Raw genomic sequence first — 27,818 nt, 5'->3', positions numbered from 1 at the left:
GCTACCAGTCCAGTGTGGATACAGTGCAACGGACATACATGAGCTAACGTCATAACCATGGGTTCTCGTGAGCCCAGGCCATTTTGGGCGACTATGGCCAGGTATGAACCTTTTGAAAATCACCCGTGCCTCAAAGTTAGATTGACTGACTATGCGATAAAAAATGAAGATTGAAAATCTCACAATGGTGGTCCAAGCTGGATTTGGACAGCCGGACTATGCTCATGATGCTGAAAGGCGCCTTAGCACCTACAATCACGATCGCAATGTGAGCCAAACAGTGTTTGGAATTCTTAGAAGTGTCAAAAGCCTGCTAACGCACGGAAAGTTACCAGAGTGATTCTATATCCCATATAACGACAACGATTGGCTACCTCTCGGCTTTGATGTCAGTAGTGGCGCAATGTCTCATGCCCCGAGCAAAGTTCATCAAGATCATGTTCTTTAACTTAGTGGCTGTATGTGTCTCTGCATCACTATGTTGCCTGGCCGTCCTCTGCGCGGTGAAAGCCAGAGAACATAACACCGCCGCTGATGCAAGCGAAAGCGTTCGCACTGGATATAGCAGCGATGCGTGCGCAGTTGCCGCTATATGGTTGATCATAATGATTTGGTACGTTAAATTTAATCCAACAGGGTTTCAAGGCTATGATACTAATGGAAATAGGGGTGCTAATGCCCTCCGTGCATTGAAACCAATGGAGCTTCAAGACACCATGGTTGCCTTCTCGATCTTTGCTTCAGTCACCATAACTCGTGCCGGAACATTTGTCACGCTGGACGATGGCCTTGAATTTATTGCGCGGCTTTTGAAGGGATTCCTCATTGGATTTGCCATTGCGACTGGGGTGTCATTATTTGTTTTCCCGATCACCAGCCGAGGGAACATGTTCCATGGTATCAAGGGGTATGCCGGGTCAATTGAAGCAGTTCTCCAATCGCAACTATCGTTTGTCAAAGAAAGTTCAGCCCCTGGTCGACTTTCCGGCAGAGGGCTTCTTCGACGAGCACGGACCGCTAAAAGCACTCGGGACACACCAGAGGACGACGAGGCCGAGTGGCACCTCAAGCAAAAGCAACCGCAGGTGGAAATGGCCAAGCTCAACGGTCTACATAGCAAACTGCAGGCCGATTTGTTCTACTCCAAAGATGAGATCGCATGGGGTAAGCTGTCAGCTAAGGATCTGAATGACATCGAGCATCTTCTGCGAAGTCTTCTCCTTCCACTTTCTGGAATGTCCATGTTGCCTGAAATATTGGAGTCAATTGTCAACAATGAGACTAGCGACGACAAGACCGCCGATCTTGATGATCCCGACGAAGGGGCTTTGAAGCATTCGGAAATTCAAAGAGTAGTGGAGACGCTGCACGAACGGCTAGTGGATTCCTCAAAGCTTGTTCATCAAGGTCTTGACTACTTTTTGCTGACATTAGAACTTCTCAAGCCCAAACATTTGCAGAAGCAAAAAAAGGCTCACGGTACATCGGCTGCTATTGACGAGGAATCAAGGGGCGAAACTCTATCGCCGCTCGACCCCAACTTTCCTTCACGATATGAAGAGGAGTTGCGTGAATACTATTCTCGTCGAAAGCACTTACCACAGGCACTAGCGTCTCTTGAGGCATTTTCAGCATCGGAGAAACATGACGCGGATCCAGCCTCAACGCAATCGGCGCAAATTGCAGGAGATCCTGATGTGCAACAGGAATTCTTCATGATCTTGTACATGGGTCATCTACAGGATGACATGCTGAACGCAACATTGCAGCTGGTACAGTTTGCAACCAGCAAAATTACCGATGGTACAATGAAGCGCAACAGGCTCATTTTCCCCAAACAAAAGTCTATTCGAGCATGGCTGTCATTGAGTCACGAAAAGAAGCAACCCGAGACTTCGTCGGAAAGCAGACAGTCGTCCAATGTCAATCCCTCCACGATCTACCATGAGCAACCTTCGACAAGGTTTCCGGATTCCGAACACCTCCCGCCGGAGAATGTCTGGGAAAAAGGAAGCACGATCCTACGTACCATTTCCCACGTCATTAAGTCTGATCAGAGCATGTTTGGGTTCCGCGTTGCTGCAGCCTCATTGTCCGTCGGAATACTTGCCTTCTTGCACCAGACGCAGGATTTCTTCATTCGGCAGAGATGTATCTGGGCTATGATTGTGATCGTCATTGGGATGAATCCAACAAGCGGTCAAACCATGTTTGGCTTTGTTGCTCGGATCGTCGCAACAACGATTTCGCTTGTGTTGAGCTTGATAGTATGGTACATTGTCGATGGTAAGACTGCTGGGGTGATAGTGTTTCTCTACATTGCCAACGTCTTCGAGGTTAGTAAATGAGCTTCAAAGATTGCGCACCTGGGCATATGGACCAATCTAACCGATCAACAGTATTATTTCTATATCAAACTCCCACAATATTTCGGAGCGTCTGTCATCTCTATCGTCACTCTCAATGTGATTATTGGCTACGAGCTACAGGTATACAATCTACAATTGGGCTGCAAATATCGAAGCTGACAATGTTTAGGTCCGTAAACTTGGATTCCCCGAGGCGACATCGAATGGCCAGCCATACTACCCCATCTACCTGTTTGGGCCATACAAACTGGCAGCTGTAGCCGCTGGGTGCGCTATCTCATTTTTCTGGGTGATATTCCCCTACCCAATCACTGCCAAATCACAACTTCGCAAGTTGCTTGGGCGAAGTCTCTTCGTTCTCGCCAAATTTTACAGTTGCATGCATACCACAATCGAACTATGGTTCAGTGACGAGCTCGGGATCCTGACAGATCCCAGTGCTCCAGCTCATAGTCTCCAAGCGTCACGCCACAAAATGTTCAAGGAAGAAATGCACCTCCTCGCCGGTCTCCGCGCACATAGCCACTTCAGCACCTTCGAGCCGCCTATCGGAGGCAAGTTCCCAAAACAAATCTACGATAATATCATTGCCGAGATCCAGCGCATCTTGACCAGCATTTCACTTATGGCACATACAACACAAAGTCTGGAGGCACTGGTCGTGGAATCTGAGAACTCATCATCTGGAACCGACAATCAGTGGATGACACAGTTAGCAGAGATAGCGCTGAAGTCGACGGATTTCAACTCCCACCGCATTACATCCCTACTATGCCATCTTTCAGCTGCAATTACGAACGGCCAGCCTTTGCCGCCCTATCTCTCTTCGCCGGACACCTTCCCACTTGCTCGTCAAATGCATCAGATCGATGGAGAGTTACTCAGCATCCGCCACATCGAGGACCCGGCCTTTTCGGCGTTTGTGTCGCTGGAAGTCCTGAGGTCGGTAATTAGTTTCAGTCTCAAAGACTTGATTGAGTATGTGCCTCTCTTGGCTCCGGTTTGGGCTCGCTGACAGTATCCTAGAAACGTGAAGAAGTTGGTTGGCGAAATCAATTTTGACTTCTACGTCCGAAATACGGAACAGTACGCAGAGACATCCGGGTTGATGTCTCGTTCTCATAATGAATCATGATTCTTCGATGAACTACATGCAAATAAGCAAGCCTCCTTGAGATTCACAAGGAAATCAAAGGAGTCAACAGGAAAGTGTAAGGTTATCCGGTTTGATCTGGACGGCAAGAAGATATGACATGAATTTTGTGCAGAAAATAATTTCCAGAATGTAATGCGTGCAACCAGTCTAACAACTCACAGCAACTTGTACTTTGTCGCTGCCGCGATGCAAATAACCATGAAGGCAGCGAAAACACCTACAATACCAAAGAACCAACCTAACCCATGAGCATCCTGTCCAGGAACAGGGACGTTCATTCCCCACATTCCCGTGACAAGATGGCATGGTACAAAGATTGTTGCCAACAGCGTCACCTTACTCAGACCGGAGTTAATTGTCAAACTCAATCTCAAGTTGGTAGCGCTCAGCTGAGCCAGGCAATTCGCCTGAGACCGACCGATGATCTCATCAATGTGGCTTAGTGTCGACAGAGTCGTGACAAGATGATCCTGGACATCACCAAGGTACATAAGAAGGTCGCCGCCGGGGAAGACAGAATGTTTATCCGTTGATTGACATCGCTTGACGAATCCATTCAGCACGTCAACCTTTCCGTGAAGACAGCGAATGATATGCGTGATTCTCTTGCGGAGAACGTCAACTTGAGGGATCAACTCCTGGGCATCGTCGATGCGGGCAATGAAGACCTGATCCTCGATGGCTTCGGACTCTCTTTCTGCGTCACGGGTAAAGGGCTCGAAGCTATCAATGATGTCGTCACTACAGAAGTCAGCAAGATACAGACACGAGGAATGCGTTGCACATACATCATTGCATAACAAACCCAGTCGCTGGTCAAGATAGAGGGATCGTGCATTTTGCGAATCCGATCTCTGGCCCGACCGACGTGTCCGCAGCCACTGGGCGAGAAGGTCACGACGCCGTACTGGAAGACAAGCATGTACAGCGCGGCCGACACAGGAATACCCGGACGTTCCTCTTTGACCTTGTTAGCCACAAGGGTCTGGAAGGAGATGAGGTAGTAGTTCTTGAACACGTCGACTTTCTCCCGCGGCTCACGGATCGCAATATCCTCCGCGGTCAGGGGGTGAATGGACAGAGCCTGGGCGACGGCATCGACATCTTCCTCCGTGGCGTCGCGGATATCGATCCACCAGATCGGATGGCTGGGATCCGGTCGAGTTTTGAACTTTTCCAGAAGAAGTTGGTCACTGGTGCCACCTGGGAAAAGATCATGCCAGGTGGAAGACGTGGTTGATTCCTTTGTCGTGGAAGAATAGAAGCTGAAGCGATCAGGGGCCAGTTCCACCTCCTTCTTTTCCTGTGGAGCGCCCATCTTGTCCAGGTTCTCGAGACGGAGATTCTGGAATTCTAAGGTACACTTCGGGGCAAATCTGATGCCATCTGAAGTCGCGGGTCGCTTCAGGGAGTGTTTTTCCCTTGATACGCTGATCGAGCTTTCATGGATAAATGAATGATTGTTTCAGCCCATTCTACTTCCTCGAAATGGAATCTCGAGGGAATATTGGATCGGAGTGTGCGACGTTGATGATCGGGGGAGGAAAGACCGGAGAGAGAAAGAGAAAGGTAACATCCACGTGAAACGCCTACCAGCCCTACCCGTTAGCCCCCAGACGCATGAATGTGCCACGAGCCAAGCAGTGGAGATGAAAAACTTGATGTCCAATTAAAAGAGCAAGACACTGAACCATCTGGTTAAAGCGGAGGCGGCCGCCCAGGGCACGGGGGCCTTGCGAGCTTCCAAGTTTGGAACCGGCAAGTCGCTTCCGAACTTGGGCCCGTACTAATCTCATTCTACTCCGTACAATTATACATTCTATGTGATATAGAGTTGACAGGAAACGTGTTATCAGGCTTCCAAACCAAGTAGAAAAAATGAAACAGTGTTTTCGATTGCTGTGTGAACACGGGAAATTTCAGACCAATGCACTATTAGGGACGCCGTAGAATGCGAATTTTCGCCTGCAAGCGGTCAGCCCCAAGCTTGGAAGTTCAAAAGAAGGTTTTGCGGAACAATGTCTAGCCATACCGTAGCTTTGTTTGAATTGAAAGTCACTCTGTGGGTTGCGATTTGGGATCCGGTCGCCGTGTCTCCATCCCTTGTTCGCGATCAAGGGTATACGACTTACGTAGGCGGGGGTAGATCAGCCCGAAGAATACGACCACGCCAAGTAGGATGACAAAGGTAGGCAGGAACATGAAGATGAAAAGGAACACGCTGAGCCCGAGGGTAATATTCTGCCCACGCAGAAATCTTCGAGCCATCTCGATAATTGCGGACATGCGTGAGCCAAGTTGCGAAGTGTTGTAGATGGGGTTGAATCAATTGCGGGTAGGACGAAAACTCAATGACCTCACCCCAAGGTGCCCGCACTTGAGCCTCGATATATACGCCTCATGGAAGCACCGGATGCATTGTGCACTTTGCCCTATGGAGTACACGATGGCTTCACCGAATAATGTTGATGCCTGTGCCAAGTGGTTGGATTGAAGTCTTATCCACTCTTGGCAAGTTCCAAAAGAAAATTCGACAGCCTAATGAGATTAGCCGAAAATGCTGCTCCACCACGAAAATCGAGCGAATATTTTGAAAAACAGGAATCGCAATTGAGCAGTCATGCGACTTGGCGCCCAGAAGGCACCAGCATTTTGCCCAATTATACCCCCCCTGCCAAGATAAATTCCACCGGCGAAATATGGCCATGGCGAATTTCTGTCACCCAGAGAATGTACGGAGTATTGGGGGGAGTTGTTAGGACCTAAACAGTAGGATGGACTGGATAGACTGGATGAACTGGTAGAGTTCGTTCACCGACACGATCTCCCGAAAGTTGCAGAACAAACCTGCGGGCAGGCCTGCGAAAACAGGCTGAGGGTCGATTTCCACCAATGCGCTGACTGGATTGCGCCCGGAGTGGAGACCAGCCTTGTGCAACTTCGCCTTTAGCGCCCGTACAGCGTGTCCTTGTTGGCACTGCAGATGTTTGGATTTCGAGATCCTTTGAACTCCCCCCTTTTTCATTCAATGTATTGAAAATAAATGAGGCATCGAACGCTTGGAGTGACAAGCAAGGGGTTGGGAAAAGCGGCGATCGTACCATGTCACTGGCAACGATCATCGTGTAATAAAACCCGCCCCGTAGGGCTGAAGCTTGGCTCGTGGGGCTTTGGTATTCACTTGCAGGAATGCGTAAGGCGGAGGTTCCGGGAAGATGGGTGCATCCTGTAGGGAGTATTTAGGGTGTTCGAAAGAAGTCTCGAATGTACTTTGTACATCCCAATAAAATGAGTAGGACAATTGTAGAAGAGTCAAGAGAAGAAAAAGAAAAAAGATGGAGCTGTGTCGATCGGTAATTTTCCCCTGTTCGCGCGGAACGGATTATCGAAACAAACAGACCAAATGGCAATACGGTGTATATTAATAGTTCCAAAGCGACGTAATCCCAATACAAAGCCCATCTTCCCCCACATTCTCTTCCTCTTCCACCTTTCCCCTCTCACCTACCATGTCTTGGCTCGCGGGGCTCAAAGAAAATGGTGAGAACGACAACCTCGGGGTTGATTGGGTTCTGCAGTACGAATTCGCAGATATCGGTAGGGTGTGCTGATTCTTGGCTGCCTGCAGTAACTGACGATCTCCAGATCCGGCACAAGCTATCGCAGAGTTCCGAACTCTGATTGCCGACCTAAGTGAAGCTGGTCTTCGCGTACAGGTTCGTCACGGTCACGGCTCAGCTTTACTGGTTTGCATTAGAGTTCCGCGAGACCACTTGGGGAATCTAGTACATCAATCGAGGTACGTGGGGTCTCTGGAGATAATCATGACCCTGTGCGACTGACACAGCGCAGAATCAAAGACTGGTTATTCAGCATCACCCACATATTACCAGATGGCGATGAGACAGAAATCGCAGACGCCGACACACCATCAGAAGAGATTCGCTCAGTCTACCATGCTGTCACCTGGCAAAAGAAGCTAGGTGGTGCGGGGATCACGCCCGGGTTCGGAAAGTGGAAGAATGTCACTGCCTCTTTTCCGTTACACGACCAGGAAGCCTGTGCGGCGATGCTGCGACAATGGAACCGAAAGACCATGTTGACAACGAAGGACCTGGATGATATTCGAGCGTTGTTTGGTGAAAAAGTGGGCTTAACAATCGCTTTGTGCGACCGATTCGCGGCATCGAGCTAACCATTGACAGGTCGCATTCTACTACGCTTTCATTCACTGTTATTCATTATTCCTCGTGGTGCCCGCCGGACTGGGAATCGTTGGATGGTTATATTTGGGACCGTATTCCATAATTTATGGTCTGGTACTTTGCACATGGTGCATTGTGTTCGTGGAGTACTGGAAGATCCGGGAGGCAGATCTCAGCCAAAGATGGGACGTGAAGGGCGTCGGGCGACTGAAAGTGAATCGAAAGCAATACGTCTGGGAGAAGGAAGTGAAAGACCCAATCAGCGGGCAAGTCAAGCAGGTCTTCCCAGGATGGAAGCAATTCGCACGACAAATGCTTTTGGTACCATTCGCTTCTGTGGCCAGCATTGCACTTGGAGCTTTGATTGTCGCATCGTTCGCCTCGGAAGTGTTCATCTCGGAAGTCTACGATGGCCCGTTCAAAGGATATCTGGAGTTCCTCCCCACCATTCTCTTCTCGCTATCCTTACCAGCAATCACCTCGTTCTTGACGAACATCGCAACCCGCCTCACCGATTACGAGAACTACCGCACGCAGGACCAATGGGACCTTGCGCAGACTCAGAAAACCTTTGTGATGAACTTCATTACGTCATTCCTGCCAACAATACTTACCGCATATGTCTACGTTCCGTTTGGTAAACAGATCGTGCCACACCTGGACGTCTTACGGATCATGGGCTTGAAGTCTGAGCTGTTGAGCGGACAGAAAGAATTCGAGGTCGACACCAGCCGTTTTCAGCAGGAGGTGATTTACCTATCGATGACAGCCCAGGTATTGAGTTTTGGCGAAGAGATCGTCCTCCCTTACGTCAAGCATGTTCTTTGGCAGAAGTGGCAGAACTACCGGGATCGCAAAGCCGAATTTGGCCGCAAGCGCAGTTTTTCTGTGGCCACCGATTTGTTGTTGGTCGATCCACCTGAGGAAGCAGAATTCATGGCTCGCCTTCGGAGCGAGGCTGGAGCGGATGAATATCACGTCGAAGAAGATATCCTGGAGATGTGTGTACAATTTGGATACCTGGCGTTGTTCGGAGTTGCATGGCCGTTGGTTCCACTTGGGTTCCTACTAAACAACTGGTTGGAGCTGCGTGGTGATTTCTTCAAGCTCACCTTGGAATGCCAGCGACCCCCACCCATCCGCGCTGACTCGATCGGACCTTGTTTATTGGGACTGGACTTCCTGGCATGGCTAGGCACTCTGTCGACAGCCGCCATTGTCCACGTCTACCGGGGACCGATGTCCGAGGTGCGTCTGTCATACCTCCTCCTCACAATCTTCGTTGCCGAACAGGCTTATCTTGGAATGAGGTTTACCGCTAGTGTGGCGCTGGAGAAAATATTCTCGGATACCATCCGACGAGAAGAAGCTCGCCGGTACGCGGTTCGCTCGAGCTATTTTGCTGCTAGTCTGGCTCGCAACTCCTCCCCCAGCTCGGGCTCTCAGGGCTCGCCCAATGGCCGTGTCCGTCATCGGGTTCGATTCAACGAGCGGGTCAACGTATACAGTGCCAATGAGAAAGCACCATCGCCCGACGGCACGCCTTCGCCCACTAGAGAGGAGCCCGAAGATGATGTACTTCGGGGGTCCGACCGTGAAGCCCAGTTTTGGAGCGCACAATCGCAGGGCACGGGGGCAGATGCGGGCGTCAAGCTCATTCGTGCACTGAGCTCCAAAGCGGAGACCAAAATGTCGAAAGAGGCATAGAGATCTTTCAGCCCTACGCTGTATTTGTAAAACGAAATTTTGAGTGTTTTTGATTTACGGCTTTGTCAAGGGTGTTTACGATACGTAAGGGTAGGAGAGTGTACGGAGTAGCTACAGGGGAGTAGACGGAAAATAAAGCCCTGGTAAATTACGGTCAGAAGTCAATAGCGGATGGATCGAGTGGAGAGTAATTTCCCAACACAACTAGAATAGCGAGAATAATAATAGCAACTAAGGACGTAAGTACTGCGTAGTACGGGGGAATCCCAGACAGGGATTCTCAGCCCTACAGGGCTGCCAAGGCGATCCACAACGGCACTTTCATTGGAACCTTAAGACTCCCGCGCTTGCGTGTCTTTTTGTTTTCTCTTCCTACCTTGTACAGAGAAGGTGGTCGTCATGTGAGTTGTCCTTTTCACTGCACACTATAATGGCTACCGCAGCGGACTCCTCCGACACTTTGATCACAATCCCTTCTCCCGCGCACATGTCCCCAACCAAGGCGATGTCCATCGAAATGGACACTGTCTCACCTGACTCCCCGCCCCCCGACGTTCCCAAACTCCTCCGCGAAGCCAGCGACATCACATGGCAAGAGAGTCTCGAATCCACAAAAGATCAAGTCACCTTGGTCCGCCGAGGTGGCCGTTTCCACCTGCTCCAACAGCAACAATTCAAAAACAGCTTGTTAGCAAGTGTTGGGTACCTCGAGCTGGCCAATGCGGGTGACTTTGCTGCCAATGTTTGGAATGATATTCCAGTGCCTACTTTCGCTGCCGTCCTCATGGGCATTGGTGGTACCTTGGCGTTGGGGATGGTGCTGGTCGCTATTCAGGACTTCCGGTTGAGTTGGAAGAACGTCAAGGTCCTCCGGGCAGAGAAGGAGCATCTTGAAAGACTACGGCAATACCACAACAAGAATGCTGAGCTGGCTCGGCTGATTGATAGTCGGCTGGGTGTCTCGAAACGTGAAATTGGCACAGAGGTGGTCGATCGGATCGTGATGGACGTCTTAATGGGTTTTGGGTCCATGCTGGTCGGCGTCGGCACATTGATGGCTATTGGCGGTGCCAACCCAAGAGTCTTCAAGGCGAGCAATTTGCTCTCCGGATATATTGGGAACGGACTGGCTGCGATATTCGGTCTAGCAAATGCGGTCTGGTCAGGGTATCTGATCCATCGATTTCGCATGCATGACGCTGCAACATTTGCACGAGAGCCCAGCGATGAGATTCGTCGCCGCCTCCACACTCGCTTCCGGCGCTTCCAATGGCATGCCGCTATCAATGGGCTGAATGGTCTTGTTGCCGGCGCCGCTTCCATGGTCACCGCTGAACGGTGGTGGGGATACGTCGTTTTGATTCCATGCATAATCTCGCTCATACTGTGCAACTACTTCTGGCGAAAGAAGATTGGCTATGATCGGCCCGTATTCGGACATGCATCCCCAGCCAAGATCCAGTTGACACCCCTCATCGAAGACCTGGAGTATGTGATCCTCATGCAACGTGGCCTGGCCGAGCCAGAAACCTCTCTCCCCCAAGCCATCGTCCAGCTAGACTCTCTGGACTCTATTTTGCGGTTCATTGTTCGAGAACGCATGTTGGAGACGTACTGTGAATCACTCTCCCGCGACAAGAAAACCCGTCACCTCCTCACAGAGCTACCATCACACAAAGAGTCCCCGGACCAAATAACGATTTCTCTCGAGGCTCTCTTTCGCCTCTCAACCAACCACCTAGACACAATATTAACGCACGCCAAGAAATTCCTCCAAACGACTGGGGTTCTCGTCTTCACCCACCGCGAACGCCACCTCCTTGAACTACTGGGCTTCGCCATCTGGCAGGATCAGATGAATGAAGCAAAAGATCATACAATAGAGCAAGCTTAATATCATGTGGGGACTTGATTAATTCTTCTCGGCTCTCCCTCCTGGATGCGAGGTTGAGGTTCATGCTGGCGACTGGTCGCTGGCTCATTTGATGTGGACATTTGCATTGCATTACTATTGCCTCAATGTTTTCGACAATAGTTTCAATTATCATACAACAGAATATTCAATATTGTCTTGACCATTTTGGAATTTTCTTCCAAAAGTTTGTGATTCGGTATTTTTCTTTTACGTAGACGTTCATTTTTCCCAGGAACACCTGGGCAGAGATATAACTTGTATGCCTATCATATACAACCTTGGAAGTCGGTAAAATTATTTGCTTTGAGCACCTCGAATCTTTTCGTCCTTTTCAAAGATTTTGTGCCACTGAGGATGCCTTCCTGATTTGGCTTACCGAATTGGCCAAGAAAATCATCTATGGGGGTTTCCGGCCGTGATTCCGGCCTATTCGTACCTAGGACTTTACTCCATGAAGTGAGACTTTCTCAGACAAATTAATCTGGCCAATAGCCGTTCATGGATGGTTTTTGACCTGTATTGAGACTAACTCTCTAATTAGCCCTACGGAACGGGATGTTCTTAGTGTTAATAGGGCATAGTATTGAGTAGACATCGAGTAGTCGAAGTCGAAACCGAGATCACACACTAGGACGCTAAAAGCTGAACAAGCCACTGCGAGCTTTTCCATACGGATACACTACCAATGCAGAAATGAACAATCCAATCGTGATTCCAATAGCGACTTGGATCATGCCGAATCCCAAACTGAAAACCGAACTGCTTGACTGCAACCCAGCTCCCGGTGTTGAGCTTGCAGACCCGTGAGAAGAGACATTTTGGCGGATTTCATCTGCTGACTGGACACCCGAAATCAAGGATCCTGTTGCGGCGAGGCCGGAGGGAACGAGAATGAATATACCTGGCAGGATAGCTGTCGCGGCGTGGCCATGCCAAAGGCGGCTGTACAAATTACCCATGATCCCGATAGTAAATGCACCAACAGTGTTTGCGACTTGCGAGTTTGATCCTAGCTTTTTGGTGCTGAAGTAGTTGCTGATGTACCCAGCCAATGCAATGACACTCATGGGAGGAAGCTGCTTCCACTTCCCTTGGTTGATGATCAGCAACCACACTGTCATGATCGCAACAAAAGGGAATCGCTGCACATAAGGGTTTTGGAAGGCACCATGCGATGGACACGAGGTATCGGAGACTGCGCCATTATCCATGAGCCCGTAGATAGTTGTCCCAACTGTGATTCCATAGCCGATGAATAGAGAGAACAGAAGAGCATACACCATGCGAATCGATCCTGCGATGATCTGGTGCGACTGGAGCTCTAGGCTACTACATAACACCAAAAAGCCTGGTAGGATCAATGCGATGGAAGCTTGAGCGATTGCCGAGAAGCAAAATAGGTACTCTCTCTTGCCATCCACAAGCTTGAGTGGGATGCTTCCAAAGCCTCGAGCAAGAAACGATGTGACGACAGTAGATGTCACTTCAAAAACATTCGAGTACAGCACCGAGCGAGGCGCAGCCACATGCTGCATCAGACCAACGAGAATTCCATTGAGGAAAATGATTGGCATATCAATCGGTCGAGCGTTGAAGGCAAAAGGCCCCACAGTGGCTGTGGCCAGTCCATAAACTAAGACAACAATCCACTTAGGAAACCGGGGCTTCTTCTTCATGATCACGTCGAGCTCTTGCACTGCTTCTTCGATACCCATGACGTCATGTATCACATTTTTGTAAACAAGGTGTGTGTCCGAAAGACGCGCCAGATCCACCCCTTGCGCAACGCGAACCAACTTCACCTCCGTTGTACGGGTCGAGGGATCATCAAATGACATCACCATGCAACCTGGCAGGTACAAGTACTGACTGTCAACTTCAAGCACTTTCGCGGTCATCTGCATGTACTCCTCCAATCTGTGTGTCGGGGCACCGAAAGACATCAGTGCCCTGCAGAGCTGCATGATGTATCGCTGGCGACAAATTATCTCGGCAATGTGAACTGTCACTCGAATTTCGTCTTCGAGTCGGACGTTGCGGCCGCCTGCCCCTGGGCCCCCATGTGTTTCCCCGCTAGTCTCTTGCCCACGGCGCTTCGAGGCGGCAGACAGAACTTCATTGGAGACAGGAGTGCTGGCGCCACTAAAGGTACCAGGACCCCCGCCAATCAAGGTCGAGTTGGAGGTATTTTGGTTCTTCTTGTACCATTTTGGCGGCTTGCTTTTTCGAGGTGTTGTCACGCCTGTACTTTCCCCTGACGGAGCGCTGGTAGATGTGGTCGAGGAGTCGACCGAAGAGCCAGAAGATGATTGGGACTTTTCCTCGCTTCCAGGTGGTCTACCACCGTTTAGTTTGATCAATTGCGACAAGATACCACCGCCACCTGACCGGTACCGCAGACTCGAATCAAGCCCTGTTTCATTCTCTTCGTCTTTGAACTCATTTTCGGGGCTCGGATAAGGTTTGCCTCGACCTTTCCGGCGTTTCTGGGAGTGATCTTGCGTCAGATCTCGAACAAGACGATGTGCCTCGGAGCTGCTGTGGATTTGATCTCTCTTCTTTTCCTCGGAGCTCTTGTGTTTGTCATCGGTCATGTCAGAGAGCGCACCTTCTCCACCTGTCGCCCAGTCCGCGTGGTATTTCCCCACTGACAAATCATCGCCTTCAGATTGGGGACGGCCAAGACGATCGCCAAAGTTCGATGCTCTCTGCCGGAAGTTTTCGGTCACATTCCGCCATCTCTCCATCGTGCTTCGGCGGTCAGGACCCCGATCCTTCTTTGGTTTCTTCTCGTCATCTTGTTTCTCGGAGTGATCTATCGCGTCGATGCCTGGCACGCCCATGGTTTGCCCAGGGGGCGGTTCGCGATCTTTCAACGGGGTATCGGTTATATCTGCAGACTCGTGGGCATAAGGCGTTGTTGGTCGATGAGGCTCGCCTTGGCGCTGGGCGTGATCCCATTCCTCCCGGAGACCTTCTCTTGGCTGATCACGCTGGGCACCACCGACGAACCCCGGATTAGATCGAAATCGAACCCGAGGCGAGCTGTGCCCTTCTCGCGGTGAAATCTGGGGCGCATCCTGCCAAACTTCGGACGATGTTGTATTGTCTGCATCGGAGTCTTCATTGAAGGAACTGATGGAAGAGGCTTCCGACATGAAGACGACGGCGAAATTAGTGTTGTGCTGACATTGAGCTTTGTCTCATTCTAAGAAAATGCTGATTCCAAATGCCGAATTCTTTGCTGCTTGGTTGTCATTGACAATGGTTCAGAGTTCCATGGATATTCTATGCCGACCCAAACTTCAGCCACGGATAGAATACCGGGTTGGCTGCGGGTTGGCTTCGATGAGCTCACGAAGACGTGACTGGGGGATGAACACCAGACACGGTCGGGGATTGATGAAAAAATCTTCATTTCACCATGCCTCAGTAATCCGCGGAATTAACATCCTGTGCCGCTGATCAGAAGGCAAAATGGAGTTGGAATCCGCGAAATCGGACATTTATTCCACGCACAAGTCTTGACCTTGCCGCCACATAGCCATTCCCGTTTTGCGTTAAATGGCAAATGCAATGTTGATTTCAAGGTATTATGACTCAATTTGCAGGACTTCCCTACATCGAAAATGTTGCTATATTGGAGCGGCGTTGGATCTTGGGCGATACATGCGGAGGCCTCATGGTATGCCGTATGGTATGCTGGCCAGCATCCAGCTCGGAAGTTCCATGTCAGCGAGGTTAAAGCTACCGTCGGTCATCTTGGAGGACATATCAGCACGTTGCACATAACGGGGAAAGATGGCTTACCATGAAATCCCATTCATCTCCCATGTCAGGTAGTGCGGCTTCGGATACAGACGCAAGTGAACTTCCCATCTTCTCCCTCTGGCCTTTCGCCGCGAGATTTTCGAGAATCAGCAAGCACTTATCTTCAGCCTCTTCAGCAGCCTTAATCAAAAGCTTTGGGATTTCTTCTTTAGCCACCCCTCGCATGAGAGCATCAATTTGAGTGGTTACCAGTGACATGAACAGGTGACCTTTGATGTTGGTTTCTCCATTCTCAATACTTCTCAGACTGAACCCGTCAGCTTCGCGCAACACGGACAGCAAGTCTGATCGAAGGGAGACAGGCCCGAGGCCCTCTTCCTCCAGGATTTGATTCTTCAATTCGACTGCTACCAAAAAGCTGCAATGCAAAGGCGCAGTGCGGAAGAATCCCGACCCACATGTCGTTAATCGCCTGAAGTCGGTTTGGTGCGTCTGTGCACTTTGTTTCGATCCTAGGTTCGGCGATTGAGTAGATGGCTTGAGTGCGGAGTTGAATATTTTGGCCGCGGTGTCAATGACCACACTTCTGGAGAAGGCATATGTCGTTTCAAGGTATGACGGCCCGAAAAATGGTATGTGGATGGATATGAGATACCGACGAATGAGAAAATCAAGCATAGATATTTCAAACCCTGATGGAGTCATTCCGTATCTCTGGATCACCCGACGCATCTCTTTATAGGAAGCTCTGAGCCTGGAATCCAGTCGAATGGCTTCTTCGTAGGAACTCTGCCCATTAACATCATTCAAGAACCTCGCGATCGCAAGGCGAACGGGGAATGTCTTCCGCAAAGCAATTGATATTGATGTCGATGTCAAATGGTCGTCTGAATGAGGTATGGATGTGTCGATGATAATATCATCATCGTCAAAGTTTCCTGGAGGCTGTGTATCGCATTCTTCAAGTGATATGAGAGGGGAACCGCCAGACTCCATGCTATATTGGAGACAAATTTCCAGAATGGTGCTCCACAATCTGCGATGCATTTCAGATACGAATCTCGACATATTCGGCATTTGAATTGGGTCCCGGTGTAATCCCATGTACATAGCCGTTCGAAGCAAAGTACCTGCTGCGGCCCATATCATACCCCCATCGACCCCCAGTAAGTCCCTGGCTAGAAGGAGTAGAATCTGAGTTTGCAAAAATGGTATACCGAGGCGAGCTTTTGTTTCGGGTTCAGACAGCCAAGTTTGAGCTTCGTAGACGAAGTGGATCGCCGTGGAACGCAGCGATAGTTCATCGTCGTAGGTTGTACATCCAATAGCAAGCACCAATTTTAGCTGCACAAGAAAAATAGGATCGTGGCGCCCTTGGGAGCTCCAGAATGCCTCATAGTCCTTTTTGAATGATGGCACGTGTACCACTCTGTATACCCGCTCGAAAGATCCAAGATAGCAATCCAAGAGAGTGTCGCAGATATCCTTTGAGGGCATATCAGTCGTGATTGGCACGGGCCATTGAGGAGTACGCTGTGCCTTGATTTTCCGTCCGAGGTGTTTGCACTTTTGCAAGCCTAACATAGCCTTGGATCCCTCTTCCATCAAATATGGCTCTATCAACACGACGATATCACGAAACTAGCACTTGTTAGTTGTTTGATACTGAGCGTCAGCTGTAGATGTTTTACCAGTGCCATGCTACTTATCCAGTGGCTTTGACCAAAGAAACGTCTTTTGTGAAAGAAGCTACGTCTGATCGTCTGGCCTTGGTTCGAGGGGAAGCTTTCATTGTGGACGTGAAATGTTCCAGCCAGATGAGAATGTACTGTTTCAAAATCAGAAATAGGAGTCGGGACGGAAGACTCGGCAGGGCTCTTTTCTGGTTGAGCTAATTGATGTTCAAGCTGTCTTATCTTGGCCTTTAGGGCCTCGATCTCTTGCGAAGACGAGTGACGGGCCGGAGTTGGGGGATTGAGCCATGAAGTACCGTTTCCGAAGCCTCGCTTGAGATTCCTCTGGTATCAGTTGGGGAATTTGCGAAATTATTCAAATTCTGATGAAATTGTTGAGATGGTTGGGTGGCTCCAATCGGTGGTGTTTGTGCCTCTTTCCGCCCGCTGCGATGCGGAGGTGGATGGGACTGATAAACACACTTTCCACTCTTCATTCGAACACAATTACTGCAAGGGTCTTCCCTGTTGCATCTAATTTTTCGCTGACGACAAAGCGAACAAGATCTGTGTTTTCGTTAGATCACGCAAACTCGTCGGATATACCAAAACTGACACGGGCGGCCGTCTGCGCCGGGGGTTTGTCCCGGACGTCGGAATCACGCCCACCGAGATGTTCGCACTATTCATGACTGGTCTTCAGAAGTCCACTTCAACGGCATGAGGTGTTTTGACCTGGAGAAATCGCCCCCATGGACGTGAGAGTGAGATTCCGCGTTAACTCCGACGGATCTGCGCCTTTGGTCCGTCTCGTCTGCCATTCTCCGTCTCCGATGCCGCTCCGAGTGTATACATCGCTTGCTTTGGCTTGTATAAAAGCGATGGGTTTCAAGTGCATTTGGAAATGCTAATTCTATGTTTTCATATGAGCTTCATCTACTAGGTTAACTGGCAAATACCTACAGTTTCACAATTTGAAGTTGAGAATCTTTACCGGAATCCATAACGCGACTCACCAACAATATATCTTCGCCATGGACCCTGAACAAGCCGCACCACTGGGGGTTGAAAAATTGGGAAATGATGTGGTTCTCTTGGCCGAATCCAGCAATGACAAACTTGAGAACTCAAGTAAAGCACCGGATGGTGGTCTCCAAGCCTGGCTTACTACAGCCGGGGCAGCTTTCACCTTCTTCGCGGCCCTAGGTTTCGCCAACTCGTTCGGTGTCTTCGAAGAGTACTATCTTGCGCATCAATTGAAAGACCAAGCGGCGGACAAAGTTGCATGGATTGGGTCATTGTCAGCTTTTCTCCAACTGGCAGCAGGAGCTGTGGGGGGACCCTTGTTTGACCGATATGGGGCCTGGGTATGATTCTGTCAAGAAGCATTGATGATCAAGCTAACGTGAATCCAGGTTATTCGACCCGCGGCAGTATGCTATGTGTTTTCTTTAATGATGACGAGCCTATGCCAGGAGTATTGGCAGTTCATGCTTGCCCAGGGTGTCCTATTGGGCATCTCTATGGGTCTGTTGCAGTTCCCCTCAATGGCAGCAGTGATGCAGTATTTCGACAAGAACATCGCAGCAGCATTGGGAGCAGCAGTTGCTGGGTCATCCATTGGCGGCGTGGTAATTCCAATCGCTCTATCTAAGATGCTGAACAGCACATCACTTGGATTTGGGTGGTCGGTCCGGATCATTGGATTTGTTGTCACTCCCCTGTTGGCTTTCTCATGTGTGACAGTGAAAGCACGGCTTCCGCCTCGAAAGACGTCATTTTATCTTCTCTCTGCTTTTACCAAGCTTGACTACTGCCTCCTCGTCGCGGCCATGTTCTTCATGTTCTTTGGATTCTTTACCCCTTTGTTTTACATCCCGACATATGCCGTGTCTCGGGGGATGGATGCCACCCTTGCCTCATACCTACTAGCAATTCTGAATGCGGCTTCGACATTTGGTCGAATCATTCCCGGAGTTCTAGCAGACAGATTTGGCCGATTGAATGTGCTGTCGCTGGGGGGAATCATCACTGGCATCATCATATTTTGCATGAACAAAGCCGAATCCAACCCGGCTTTGATTGTCTACTCAATTGCGTTCGGCTTCTGGTCAGGGACTATCATCTCTGGCGCCACAGCAGCACTTTCAATCTTGATTCCGAATCCCAGTGTAACAGGCACATATCTGGGAATGGCATTGGGTGTTTCCTCGTTGGCAGCTCTGATTGGGCCTCCAGTGAATGGGGTGCTTGTTACCAAGTACCACGGATTTTCCGAGGTGTCAATCTTGAGCGGGACAACCTGCGTATTTGGAGGACTGATTGCGCTGGTTCTCAAGACACAAACCAAACAAGGGCTATTGGGCAGGGTATGAGTCCTAGAGACAGAAGCCGACCTGGGAACGTTCCAAGGTCCCTTGGTGTCAGACTGGCATATTACTGTCCACGGGCACAAAAGCCCTTCCCTGGATCTCTTTGAGAGGTACATACATCCATAGATCACCTCCGACAAAGTAAATTTTGAGAAATATACATACTCCACTTCACATACTCAGAGTGGCCAGATCGTTTAAGTACTCCGTATTAAAGCACAGCATGTGTCGATGTATGGCAGCTTGCCGCCCAGTAAATAATTATGACGTGGGTTGGGTTTCCAGGAACGACAGGAATAGAACACGGGAGATAAATCCAGGCTACGGAGCACCCTAGAAGCTGTACATGAGAAGGGTCGAAACATATTGGGAGATATGCCTTGTTTCGGTTACCTGGGCGTTGGTGGTATGTGGGCGACGGGTGCTCAGACAACGGCATCATTCTGGCCCAACGCAAGGGATATTTTGGGACGCGTCAATAAGCCGATGCTCCCCCGCTTTGATTCGGTTGGTCATTTTACCTCGAGTGGCTAATTGGTACAATGATTTTCGAGGTCATGGATCAACTGGAGTCTTACCTCAGAAGAACTTTTGCGGAGGAGTGAGTTGGAGAAATGGGGCGAAAGGACCCGAGAGATTCAATGGACGTCAGACAACAGGGGAAGGGCTGAACATCCATGCAGTCTTCAACCTCAACCTTGGAAGGAGGTCGTAGGACCTCAGGACTCAATCCATCTTTGAGGCTATGGTAGGAAGTGCATATGGATACCCAGGTGTGGCCTGTATGTACCTATTGAGCAAACTACACAAGGTGTCAAAACTTGAACCCGAGCTAGCCTGACGCCGGGATAACTTCGGAAGTTTCAACCTTCTTTCAAGGGCGCACCTGGGCAGGAATATTATTTGTGGCTTTTGAAAACCTTGGGAAAAACGTGGCTTCTTTGCAGTAAAAAAGGTATCTTACTCGCCAGAGCTTCCCGAGATTCAAGGTCAAGGATGCCGAGGAGACAAAATCTAGGAACGTATATGTGCATCAGCCGGACCGTCGAAGCGCACTAAATGGAACGCACTACATGTGCCCGGATGCACTTTGCCAGGGCGAGATCTGCTAGTCCTGGATGGACCTGAGGTTGATGACAACCGACTTGGAAGTCAGTCCAACGCAGCAATTCGAACAACCCGAGAAGCAAATACATTACAATCTCAATAGCAGGGCTGTCAACGCTGAAAGTAGAATAGATGCCCTGTTTTCAGAGTTGGAAGTAAAGTCGCACAGTATGTAAGTCCATATCCCGGATCATCCAAGGGGTGAAGATTTTGGCTGAAAGTTCTCCTCGCGACCCACTCAGGATACCCAGACAGCGGGGAGTACATTCTTGATATTGATTGTTTTTTCTCCCCATACCGCATGGTAGCCGTTGGACAACCTGACATTTGTCAGGGAACTATTCTTAATACCCATGCGCCCAACTTTCCTCGTAAACCTTCTGCATCTTCGTCGAGATCGAGGTTGAGATCAAAGATAATCATGAGGGGCTTTACATCTTTGGCTGCAATGGCAGCTGTTGTGAATGTGGGATCCGGCCATGTTGTGCCTCTCCACTCAATGCACACATCTTCATTGGCATCCCACGCCTCTCAGGTGTCACAGAAGCCACATGTGTCGCAGGCCGCGCATGTATCAGAAGGGGTGCAGACACCACATACATCACAGACATCGTGCACATCGCATGTCACTCACGGCTCCCACAAGTCGCCACCGTCGCATGGTGCACTGTCGCCCCCTGATGACGGCCCCTCAATGGAAGACTTCCCTTTTGATTGGGCCCTTGCTTCTTCACTCGCTGGGATCACTGGTCCACCACCTAGCGCCACCGTCCATGAATATGTGACAAATCCGCACCCATCAGTGAAAGGGACGGGGACGACTGAAAGTGGTTCCTCTTCAGCTGCCAGACCGACAGAGCCATCCAGCGGTGCTCATGTAAGGCCCAGCTCAATGGTCACAAGGGCTAGCTCGATGACTACCGACTCAGCCTCCACTTCAATCAGCCAGAGCTCTACCGATATCACGCGTCCGGCTTCCAAGGCTTCGACCAACTCTCCCAAACACAGCACCATCTCACTCAAGAGCAGTGTGCCATCATCTACTGCCGACGCATCGTAAGTGATTGTCGATCTTCAATATCAAATGTGTTCTGAAACTGACTATCTAGACCACTCCGGGACCAAAGCCAATCTCCTGTCACGAAGACATGTGCCAAACCTGCAAGCAAGTCGTCAGGGCCGTATTGGTTTGATCAACAGGACCACAATCAGCACGGTGCTGGATTCGCACCCTATGCGAAGACAGGCAATTATCCCGTCTACCGTAATGTGATGGACTACTCTGTCGTCAACGATGGAACTGGAGACCAGACTGCCAGGTTACAGAAAGCGATCGATGACGATGGTGCCGGTGGTACTCGCAAAGGCCAAGGTGTGGGCCGCTACCCTGCCCAGGTCTATCTACCTGGAGGCGTCTACCAGATTGGAAAAACCATTGATCTCACAGTCGGCACGATCATTGTCGGCGATCCAAACAACCCACCAGTTATCAAGGCTTCCAAAGGATTTGATGGCGAATATCTCGTCATGGGATATGACTCGCATGCAGGACAGCCAGAAACGTCTTTCGCCATCGTTCTCAAGAATGTCATTTTGGATACAACTGCCCTGGATCCCGACAGAAAAATCACTGCACTTCAATGGGGTGTTGCACAGGGATCTGGCTTGACAAACATTCAAATTCGTATGCCCACTACTTCCGTCGGACATGTTGGTATTGATATCAAGGCCGGCTCGACCATTGCGGTAACGGATGTGGTAAGTGTTCCGACCATAACCTTTAAACCAAGAAATGTCTAACACCTGATCACAGGATATCACCGGTGGTGCCATTGGTATCCAGAACTCTAACCAGCAGGTTAACTTCAAAAACATTTCTTTCAAGTCTTGTGGTACAGGTTTCTCTGCCGTTGGCGGTTGGACAGTGCTGCTCCAACATGCAACGTTCTCCGGCTGCGGCACAGGCATTGATATGACAAGCAATGGCCTGGGTAGTATGGTGCTGTTGGACTCTATTGCTGTCAACACTGGTCCCGTCGTCCGGTTCTACGACTCTTCCAAGGATTCTGGCCACCAGAACAGCCAGTTCTTGATCCAAAACTTGCAGCATGATACCGGCAACGCGATCGCAGTCGATGTCAATGGAAATGTGAAGTTAGCCGCAACTCCTCACGTTGACACCTGGGTCTGGGGAACTGTCGTCCCCGAGAAGTACGAAACCGGTGCAAGCTGGGCGACCAAGCGCCCGGCGGCTTTGCTTGTCAATGACAAATATTTCATCAAAGCGCAGCCAACGTACGAAGAGTATACGAAAGAAGATGTCGTTAACGTCAAGCTTGTCTCTGCTCATCCAGTGAACGGTGATGGCCAGACCGATGATACAGAGAGTCTGAATGCTATTCTGGCTCAAAATGCTGAATCTTGCAAAGTGACGTATATCCCCTATGGTGTTTACCGCGTGTCGGACACCGTCTTTGTCCCCGTCGGAACCCGGATTGTCGGAGAGGCATGGTCTGTCATCTCTGGATACGGTTCTAAGTTCAAGGATTCGGCCAACCCACGACCAGTGGTACAACTTGGTAACCCCGGTGATGTCGGTCTAATCGAGATTCAAGATATGCGATTCTCGGTCGGCGAGATTCTCCCTGGAGCCAAGATCATCGAGATCAATGCCGCCGGAAGCGAGCCTGGTGATGTCGGTCTATGGAACACCATGGCACTTGTTGGCGGTACCGCCGATACCAGCGTTACCACCACCTGCACTTCCCAGGACCCGAAGAACTGCATGGCCGCCTTCATGGTTATGCACCTGACCGAGAGCTCCTCTGCGTATATTGAGAACTTCTGGGGTTGGACCGCAGACCATAACCTGGACAGCGAATCCCTGCTCACCATCATCTCCACTGGGCGTGGTATTCTCGTTGAGGCGACCAAGGGCACATGGCTGACCGGTACCGGTTCTGAACATCACTGGCTTTACAACTACAACTTCCACAAGGCCCAGAATGTGTTCGCGGGCCTCCTCCAAACGGAGAGTCCTTATATGCAGGGACAGGGAGAGTACCAGGCCGCGCCAGCGCCTTGGACCGCAATCGCCAAGTACGGCGACCCTGATTTCTCATGGTGTGGAGCAGATGACCAGAAGTGCCGTAGCGCTCTTGCTACCAACATCGATGGTGGATCTGACCTTGCTCTCTACAATTCTGCCGCCTGGGCCTTCTTTGATGGCTATTGGAACGGCTTGTACAACGAGCCCTGCAATGGCAATTGCCAGTCAAACATGATGCGGGTGACGAATGACCCTGTAAACCTTGTGTGGTATTCAATCAGCACCCGCATGACCGACGTAATGGTCCTCGACGGGAGGACCAACCCTCGCGAGTCGAACCACCAAGGTGGGTGGGAGGGTATAATCCAGGTTTATGGCGAGTTCACGGCTTGATTCTTGTTGTTATTTGCATCATTATTTGCACATATACATCACAAAGTATAGATACTAGAGTAATTAATAATGACATCTTTAATGAATGTATCGTGCACTGTAAACCTGGAAAGCCAAGAAAATGATCTATGTTGTGGTGATGTGTACGGAGTACTCCGTGATGCATGTATACACTGACGTCATTTCAATAATCCTTTCCTTTCTATTTTTATTCCAGCACGTGACTCCTGCCTCAGGCCCCAATCCGAGTCAATCCGAAGTGCATCGCCCCCGGCAACTCACTGCTCATCCAATCACGCGAGGGATGATAGCCTGGTAATCTAGCTGCCTCAAGCCTCCAGTATCACACTCGAAACTTCTAACGCGTCATCATATTTCTTGGCTTCTATACCACAAACCGCTGCGGAATCAATAATTCCAACTTGCCAGCTGCTGTTTGTTTTTTCCCCATGACGCGCGCCGAGACTGGCCAATTCCACAGAAAGCGACCCACCAAATCGGAAAGGGACACTCTCATCCACCACTCACGTCACATAGGGAGAGCCGATCTGTGGATAGTTTTGTCAATGGAAACTGTGCGAGATCCTCAGGGGGTCCAATTTCACGAGGTGAACTGCCGGGGATTCCGATGAAAATTGAGTTGGGACGGCAAAGGCAGCAGCATGCCACCTCTGGTACGGAGTACTAAATTTGTGGCAGGCTGTGCTCACCCACATTCAAGCTCATGCAAGCACCTGCAGGCTTAGATCTCGCAGGTGTTTAGCCTGGGGGAAAAGGTTAGAGCGTCCGTTGAAACAGCCCCCAAGACTGCGCCCTCATTACGAAGTGGGCCCGGAGATGACGATTCATTGTTCCAACCGTATGGCGAGCCATTCACGCAGTCCTCTGCCCTCGGACTGGACTCTCCTATCCCTGAGCGGACCCTTTGATCGACATGCGTATTTCTCTTCACAAGGCTGAGGTCATATCGCCACCCGTGGACTGCCTTTCGGGTGCCTAACAACGGGAGGCGCAATTAAACTCCGATGTTTCTATGTATAGGGGAAATATCTGCACCAGAAGATATAAGGAGTGGTTCGCCCCAGATCTTTTGTAAATCATTCACATCTCTAAGTCAAGATTTCCGATCTATCCACCTAAACACACACCAACCCAATACCTTCAAACCACACCTTCAAAGTCAAAATGAAGTTCACCCTGGTCTCCGCTCTTTTCCTGGCCACTGCTGCCATGGCTGCCCCTGATGGCATTGACGTGAACTCCATTGTCTCAGATGCCGAGGGCATTGCCTCAACCGCTGTCAGCGGCGGTGAGTCCATTGGCTCCGACGTCGCCGACAAGGCCACCTCAATCTACGAGGCTGCCAGCACCGGCGGCGCTGCTATCGTCTCCTCCCTCCGCAGCGATGCCTCCGAGGCCGCCTCCACTCTCACTGGCGATGCCGCTTCCGTCGTCTCTTCCATCACCAGCAAGGCCGACTCCATTGCCTCCGAGGCTACCTCCCGGGCTGCTACCTGGGTCTCTGCTCACACTCTGACCGACTCTGATGGCTCGGCCACCGCTACCCAGTCCACTACCCTCACCAGCCAGGTTACCGGTACCTCCACCAGCACTTCTACCGACTCTTCCAGCGCGTCGGCTTCTGGCTCTGCCAGCACCACTGACAACGGTGCCTTCGCTCGCCCAACTGCCGTCGGTGCCGCCGCTGCCGGTATGGCCGGTGTCCTCGGTATCATGGTTGCCCTGTAAAGGGTTAATTCTACCTTTTCTACGATTTGGATTCGTTATCAGAAATGATACCCGTTGTCCTTCTATTTGATGACTTTCCTTAAAATTGTGTCTATAGCTATTTTGCATCTCGGGAAAGAGGTTTGACTCTGGCGTTTCAAAGTATATATACCTCGTCGTACATTTATGACAATTTTGATCAATATCACACTTGAACAACACCAGGACCAATCGGTTTAAATGTGTAACACTATCCCTGGCAGCTGAAACACCTACCAAGCCGTGTTGTCTTGACAGGTCCGATGAGAGGGCGAGTAAACAGTCGGGTTACCACGGCCCGCGGGTTCCGCAGACTCATTGCCCGCCTGGGTAAATACCCCACTGCATTAATCATTTTTGCGACCGGCCGCAGTTGGCCCATCAATGTGGGATGCTGGGGATACTGAGTTGATCATAAAATTGCCCGATGAGGCAGAATCACTCTCATCAATAGTCGTTTGAGGCCCGGTGTACCACTGGCGCGCGAAAAGGAAGTAATAAATCATGCAGCCAAACCACACAGCCCCATTTATGACTATAGTGTAGTTCATGCTCGATGCTATGTTGATAGGCGGTCAGCAATCTGGCCATCAAGGCTCAAGAGTGGGCACGCTGGAACTTACGGGTAGGATTGGGGCCTCCAGAGGGAAACATTGACAGCACAACTCCGAAGAGGAGGTATATAACAGCCACACTTGAAATGGGCTTGCTCAGACAGCCTGTGTAAAACTCGCCTGGTTGAAACCGATCATGGCCCCAAACCAGCCTACAGAAAATGGGAGTGCCCCATGATAGATAGTTGCTGGCAACGAATAGTGAGAAAAGAGCGTTAGCAGCGGCAGAGTCGATCAGACAAAGCAACCCAAGAACGATACACGCCACAACTATGCCGCATATCATGCGCACTGGCTGGTATCGTACACGTCGACTCACGTGGGAGAAGAATTTGGAAAAAGGAAGTGCGCCGTCGCGAGAGAAAGCCCACGCCTGGCGTGATGCGGCGAGAGCCAGACCGAGGCCATTCAGAAACTGGACGAGGCACATCACAGCCATGAAAGCCAAAGCGCCTTCTCTACCCAGTGCATCATAGTAAATTTGAGCCATAGGCTGGCCAAACTGCGAGTTGATGGTGTTGTTGACATCAGGATCCATCGTTGCAACAATGACAGACAACACGACAAATCCTAATATGAATGCCGAGCTGGCTGTCCCAATGATTCCAATAGGAACAGATCGAGCTGCGTGCAGGGCCTCTTCACTCATATGCACGCATGAGTCAAATGATGCGATTGACCAGATCGGAGCGAGCCAGGCTAGCATGAAAACCCATCCTGTCGGCCAAGTTGTCTCATTGTCGACGTGACCGTACACGAAATGACCGGAGTTGAGCGACCCGCCTCGGGCCAGCTTCCCAACCGGTAGGGCAATCACCGTCGCAATCATTAGTGCAACGTTGAGGTAGAGCGAAAGACTCTGGATTGCAGGCATCATGCGGCCTCCCATCGAAGTACAGAGCCCGTGCAAGCATATCAACCCGACAAAAACGGCATAAAGCACGCCATTTGAAGCAGACCAATCGTCCAGTCGTGATATAGAAACACAGGACAAAATCATGAGCGCAAGTGTGTCTGGGAAGCGGTAAGTATTAACAATGATCTCGGTGGTGGTGATTGATCTCACAGTCCACCGAGCAAACGCCACCAAGTAAACCCAGGGTATTGCTATACCCGACCAAGAAGCTCAGCGGTCTCTTCCATTTATCACCAGCGAGGTAATGGGTCCACCAATAAAGGCCTCCAGCAGTGGGCATGGCAGACGCGAGATCAGCCTACTTGACAACATTAGTGCCAGGTCTTCGATAGTGCTCAGGGGCCGTACCATTGCCAGCGCAACCATCACGATAAACGTCCCCGCGGTAAACCATCCCTATGCGCCAGATATCAGCCAAACACGCGATGCGACACAGAAACTCGTCGGTCGCATACCCAAACCATCCCAACCGGGCCCGCAGGCAGAGAGAAGGAAAGCGTTGACGCGATCGAGGGCACAAGGCCCATAATGCTGAACGCGACGGCAAATATCTGAGATGTGGAATACTGGCGACGTAGCTCCTGCTTGTATCCCATACGAGCTGGAGCGCGATTAGCGAGGGTCCCCAACGCGGATTCGATCTCATCTCACCAAGCAGCTGCACATCGTCGGGATCTGCGATTGCATCGGGCGCGCCCGACGCGACAGCTTCCGGGTCGGATTTCGATTCCATACTTTCAACTGCCGACCGAGATCATGCTTGGAAATGACCATTTTCAAGAGGCAGAAGTTTCTCAGTTTCTC

At 50.4% G+C, this 27,818-nt stretch overlaps 10 protein-coding genes across 10 annotated transcripts; 6 read left to right on the top strand and 4 right to left on the bottom strand.

Annotated features, from left to right (window-relative positions):
• Positions 1-57: 57 nt before the first annotated feature.
• On the top strand, positions 58-3,504 carry N7506_002657 (aromatic acid exporter family protein; the record flags this gene model as incomplete). The annotated part of the gene is made up of 7 exons (XM_056951952.1): positions 58-101; positions 170-268; positions 329-613; positions 668-2,336; positions 2,400-2,489; positions 2,539-3,347; positions 3,396-3,504. The coding sequence occupies 7 exons, from the start codon at positions 58-60 to the stop codon at positions 3,502-3,504; spliced, it is 3,105 nt and encodes a 1,034-aa protein (XP_056815103.1).
• Positions 3,505-3,680: 176 nt separating this feature from the next.
• On the bottom strand, positions 3,681-4,843 carry N7506_002656 (magnesium transporter CorA family protein; the record flags this gene model as incomplete). The annotated part of the gene is made up of 2 exons (XM_056951951.1): positions 3,681-4,266; positions 4,314-4,843. 2 exons carry the CDS (start codon positions 4,841-4,843, stop codon positions 3,681-3,683), a joined length of 1,116 nt encoding a protein of 371 aa, XP_056815102.1.
• Positions 4,844-7,034: 2,191 nt separating this feature from the next.
• N7506_002655 (anoctamin family protein) lies at positions 7,035-9,437 on the top strand (the record flags this gene model as incomplete). The annotated part of the gene is made up of 4 exons (XM_056951950.1): positions 7,035-7,122; positions 7,171-7,324; positions 7,378-7,672; positions 7,731-9,437. The coding sequence occupies 4 exons, from the start codon at positions 7,035-7,037 to the stop codon at positions 9,435-9,437; spliced, it is 2,244 nt and encodes a 747-aa protein (XP_056815101.1).
• A 430-nt stretch (positions 9,438-9,867) lies between these two features.
• On the top strand, positions 9,868-11,331 carry N7506_002654 (uncharacterized protein; the record flags this gene model as incomplete). Its single annotated transcript, XM_056951949.1, has 1 exon — positions 9,868-11,331. The coding sequence occupies one exon, from the start codon at positions 9,868-9,870 to the stop codon at positions 11,329-11,331; it is 1,464 nt and encodes a 487-aa protein (XP_056815100.1).
• A 656-nt stretch (positions 11,332-11,987) lies between these two features.
• N7506_002653 (threonine/serine exporter family protein) lies at positions 11,988-14,510 on the bottom strand (the record flags this gene model as incomplete). Its single annotated transcript, XM_056951948.1, has 1 exon — positions 11,988-14,510. The coding sequence occupies one exon, from the start codon at positions 14,508-14,510 to the stop codon at positions 11,988-11,990; it is 2,523 nt and encodes an 840-aa protein (XP_056815099.1).
• A 522-nt stretch (positions 14,511-15,032) lies between these two features.
• N7506_002652 (fungal specific transcription factor domain-containing protein) lies at positions 15,033-16,823 on the bottom strand (the record flags this gene model as incomplete). The annotated part of the gene is made up of 3 exons (XM_056951947.1): positions 15,033-15,113; positions 15,163-16,764; positions 16,815-16,823. 3 exons carry the CDS (start codon positions 16,821-16,823, stop codon positions 15,033-15,035), a joined length of 1,692 nt encoding a protein of 563 aa, XP_056815098.1.
• A 1,007-nt stretch (positions 16,824-17,830) lies between these two features.
• N7506_002651 (Major facilitator superfamily domain general substrate transporter) lies at positions 17,831-19,171 on the top strand (the record flags this gene model as incomplete). The annotated part of the gene is made up of 2 exons (XM_056951946.1): positions 17,831-18,163; positions 18,212-19,171. 2 exons carry the CDS (start codon positions 17,831-17,833, stop codon positions 19,169-19,171), a joined length of 1,293 nt encoding a protein of 430 aa, XP_056815097.1.
• A 1,525-nt stretch (positions 19,172-20,696) lies between these two features.
• On the top strand, positions 20,697-23,717 carry N7506_002650 (CAZyme family GH55; the record flags this gene model as incomplete). Its single annotated transcript, XM_056951945.1, has 3 exons — positions 20,697-21,331; positions 21,385-22,033; positions 22,089-23,717. The coding sequence occupies 3 exons, from the start codon at positions 20,697-20,699 to the stop codon at positions 23,715-23,717; spliced, it is 2,913 nt and encodes a 970-aa protein (XP_056815096.1).
• A 1,185-nt stretch (positions 23,718-24,902) lies between these two features.
• N7506_002649 (putative GPI anchored protein) lies at positions 24,903-25,466 on the top strand (the record flags this gene model as incomplete). The annotated part of the gene is made up of 1 exon (XM_056951944.1): positions 24,903-25,466. The coding sequence occupies one exon, from the start codon at positions 24,903-24,905 to the stop codon at positions 25,464-25,466; it is 564 nt and encodes a 187-aa protein (XP_056815095.1).
• Positions 25,467-25,831: 365 nt separating this feature from the next.
• Positions 25,832-27,747, bottom strand: N7506_002648 (putative GABA permease (Uga4); the record flags this gene model as incomplete). The annotated part of the gene is made up of 6 exons (XM_056951943.1): positions 25,832-26,043; positions 26,108-27,112; positions 27,165-27,312; positions 27,363-27,410; positions 27,470-27,615; positions 27,666-27,747. The coding sequence occupies 6 exons, from the start codon at positions 27,745-27,747 to the stop codon at positions 25,832-25,834; spliced, it is 1,641 nt and encodes a 546-aa protein (XP_056815094.1).
• Between the last annotated feature and the right edge of the window lie 71 nt (positions 27,748-27,818).

The sequence above is a fragment of the Penicillium brevicompactum genome (genome assembly GCF_028827555.1).
Source record: "Penicillium brevicompactum strain IBT 35665 chromosome Unknown utg000001l_segment0_segment1, whole genome shotgun sequence".
Classification (NCBI taxonomy): Eukaryota; Fungi; Ascomycota; class Eurotiomycetes; order Eurotiales; family Aspergillaceae; genus Penicillium; species Penicillium brevicompactum.
This window is presented reverse-complemented; position numbering and strand designations above follow the sequence as displayed.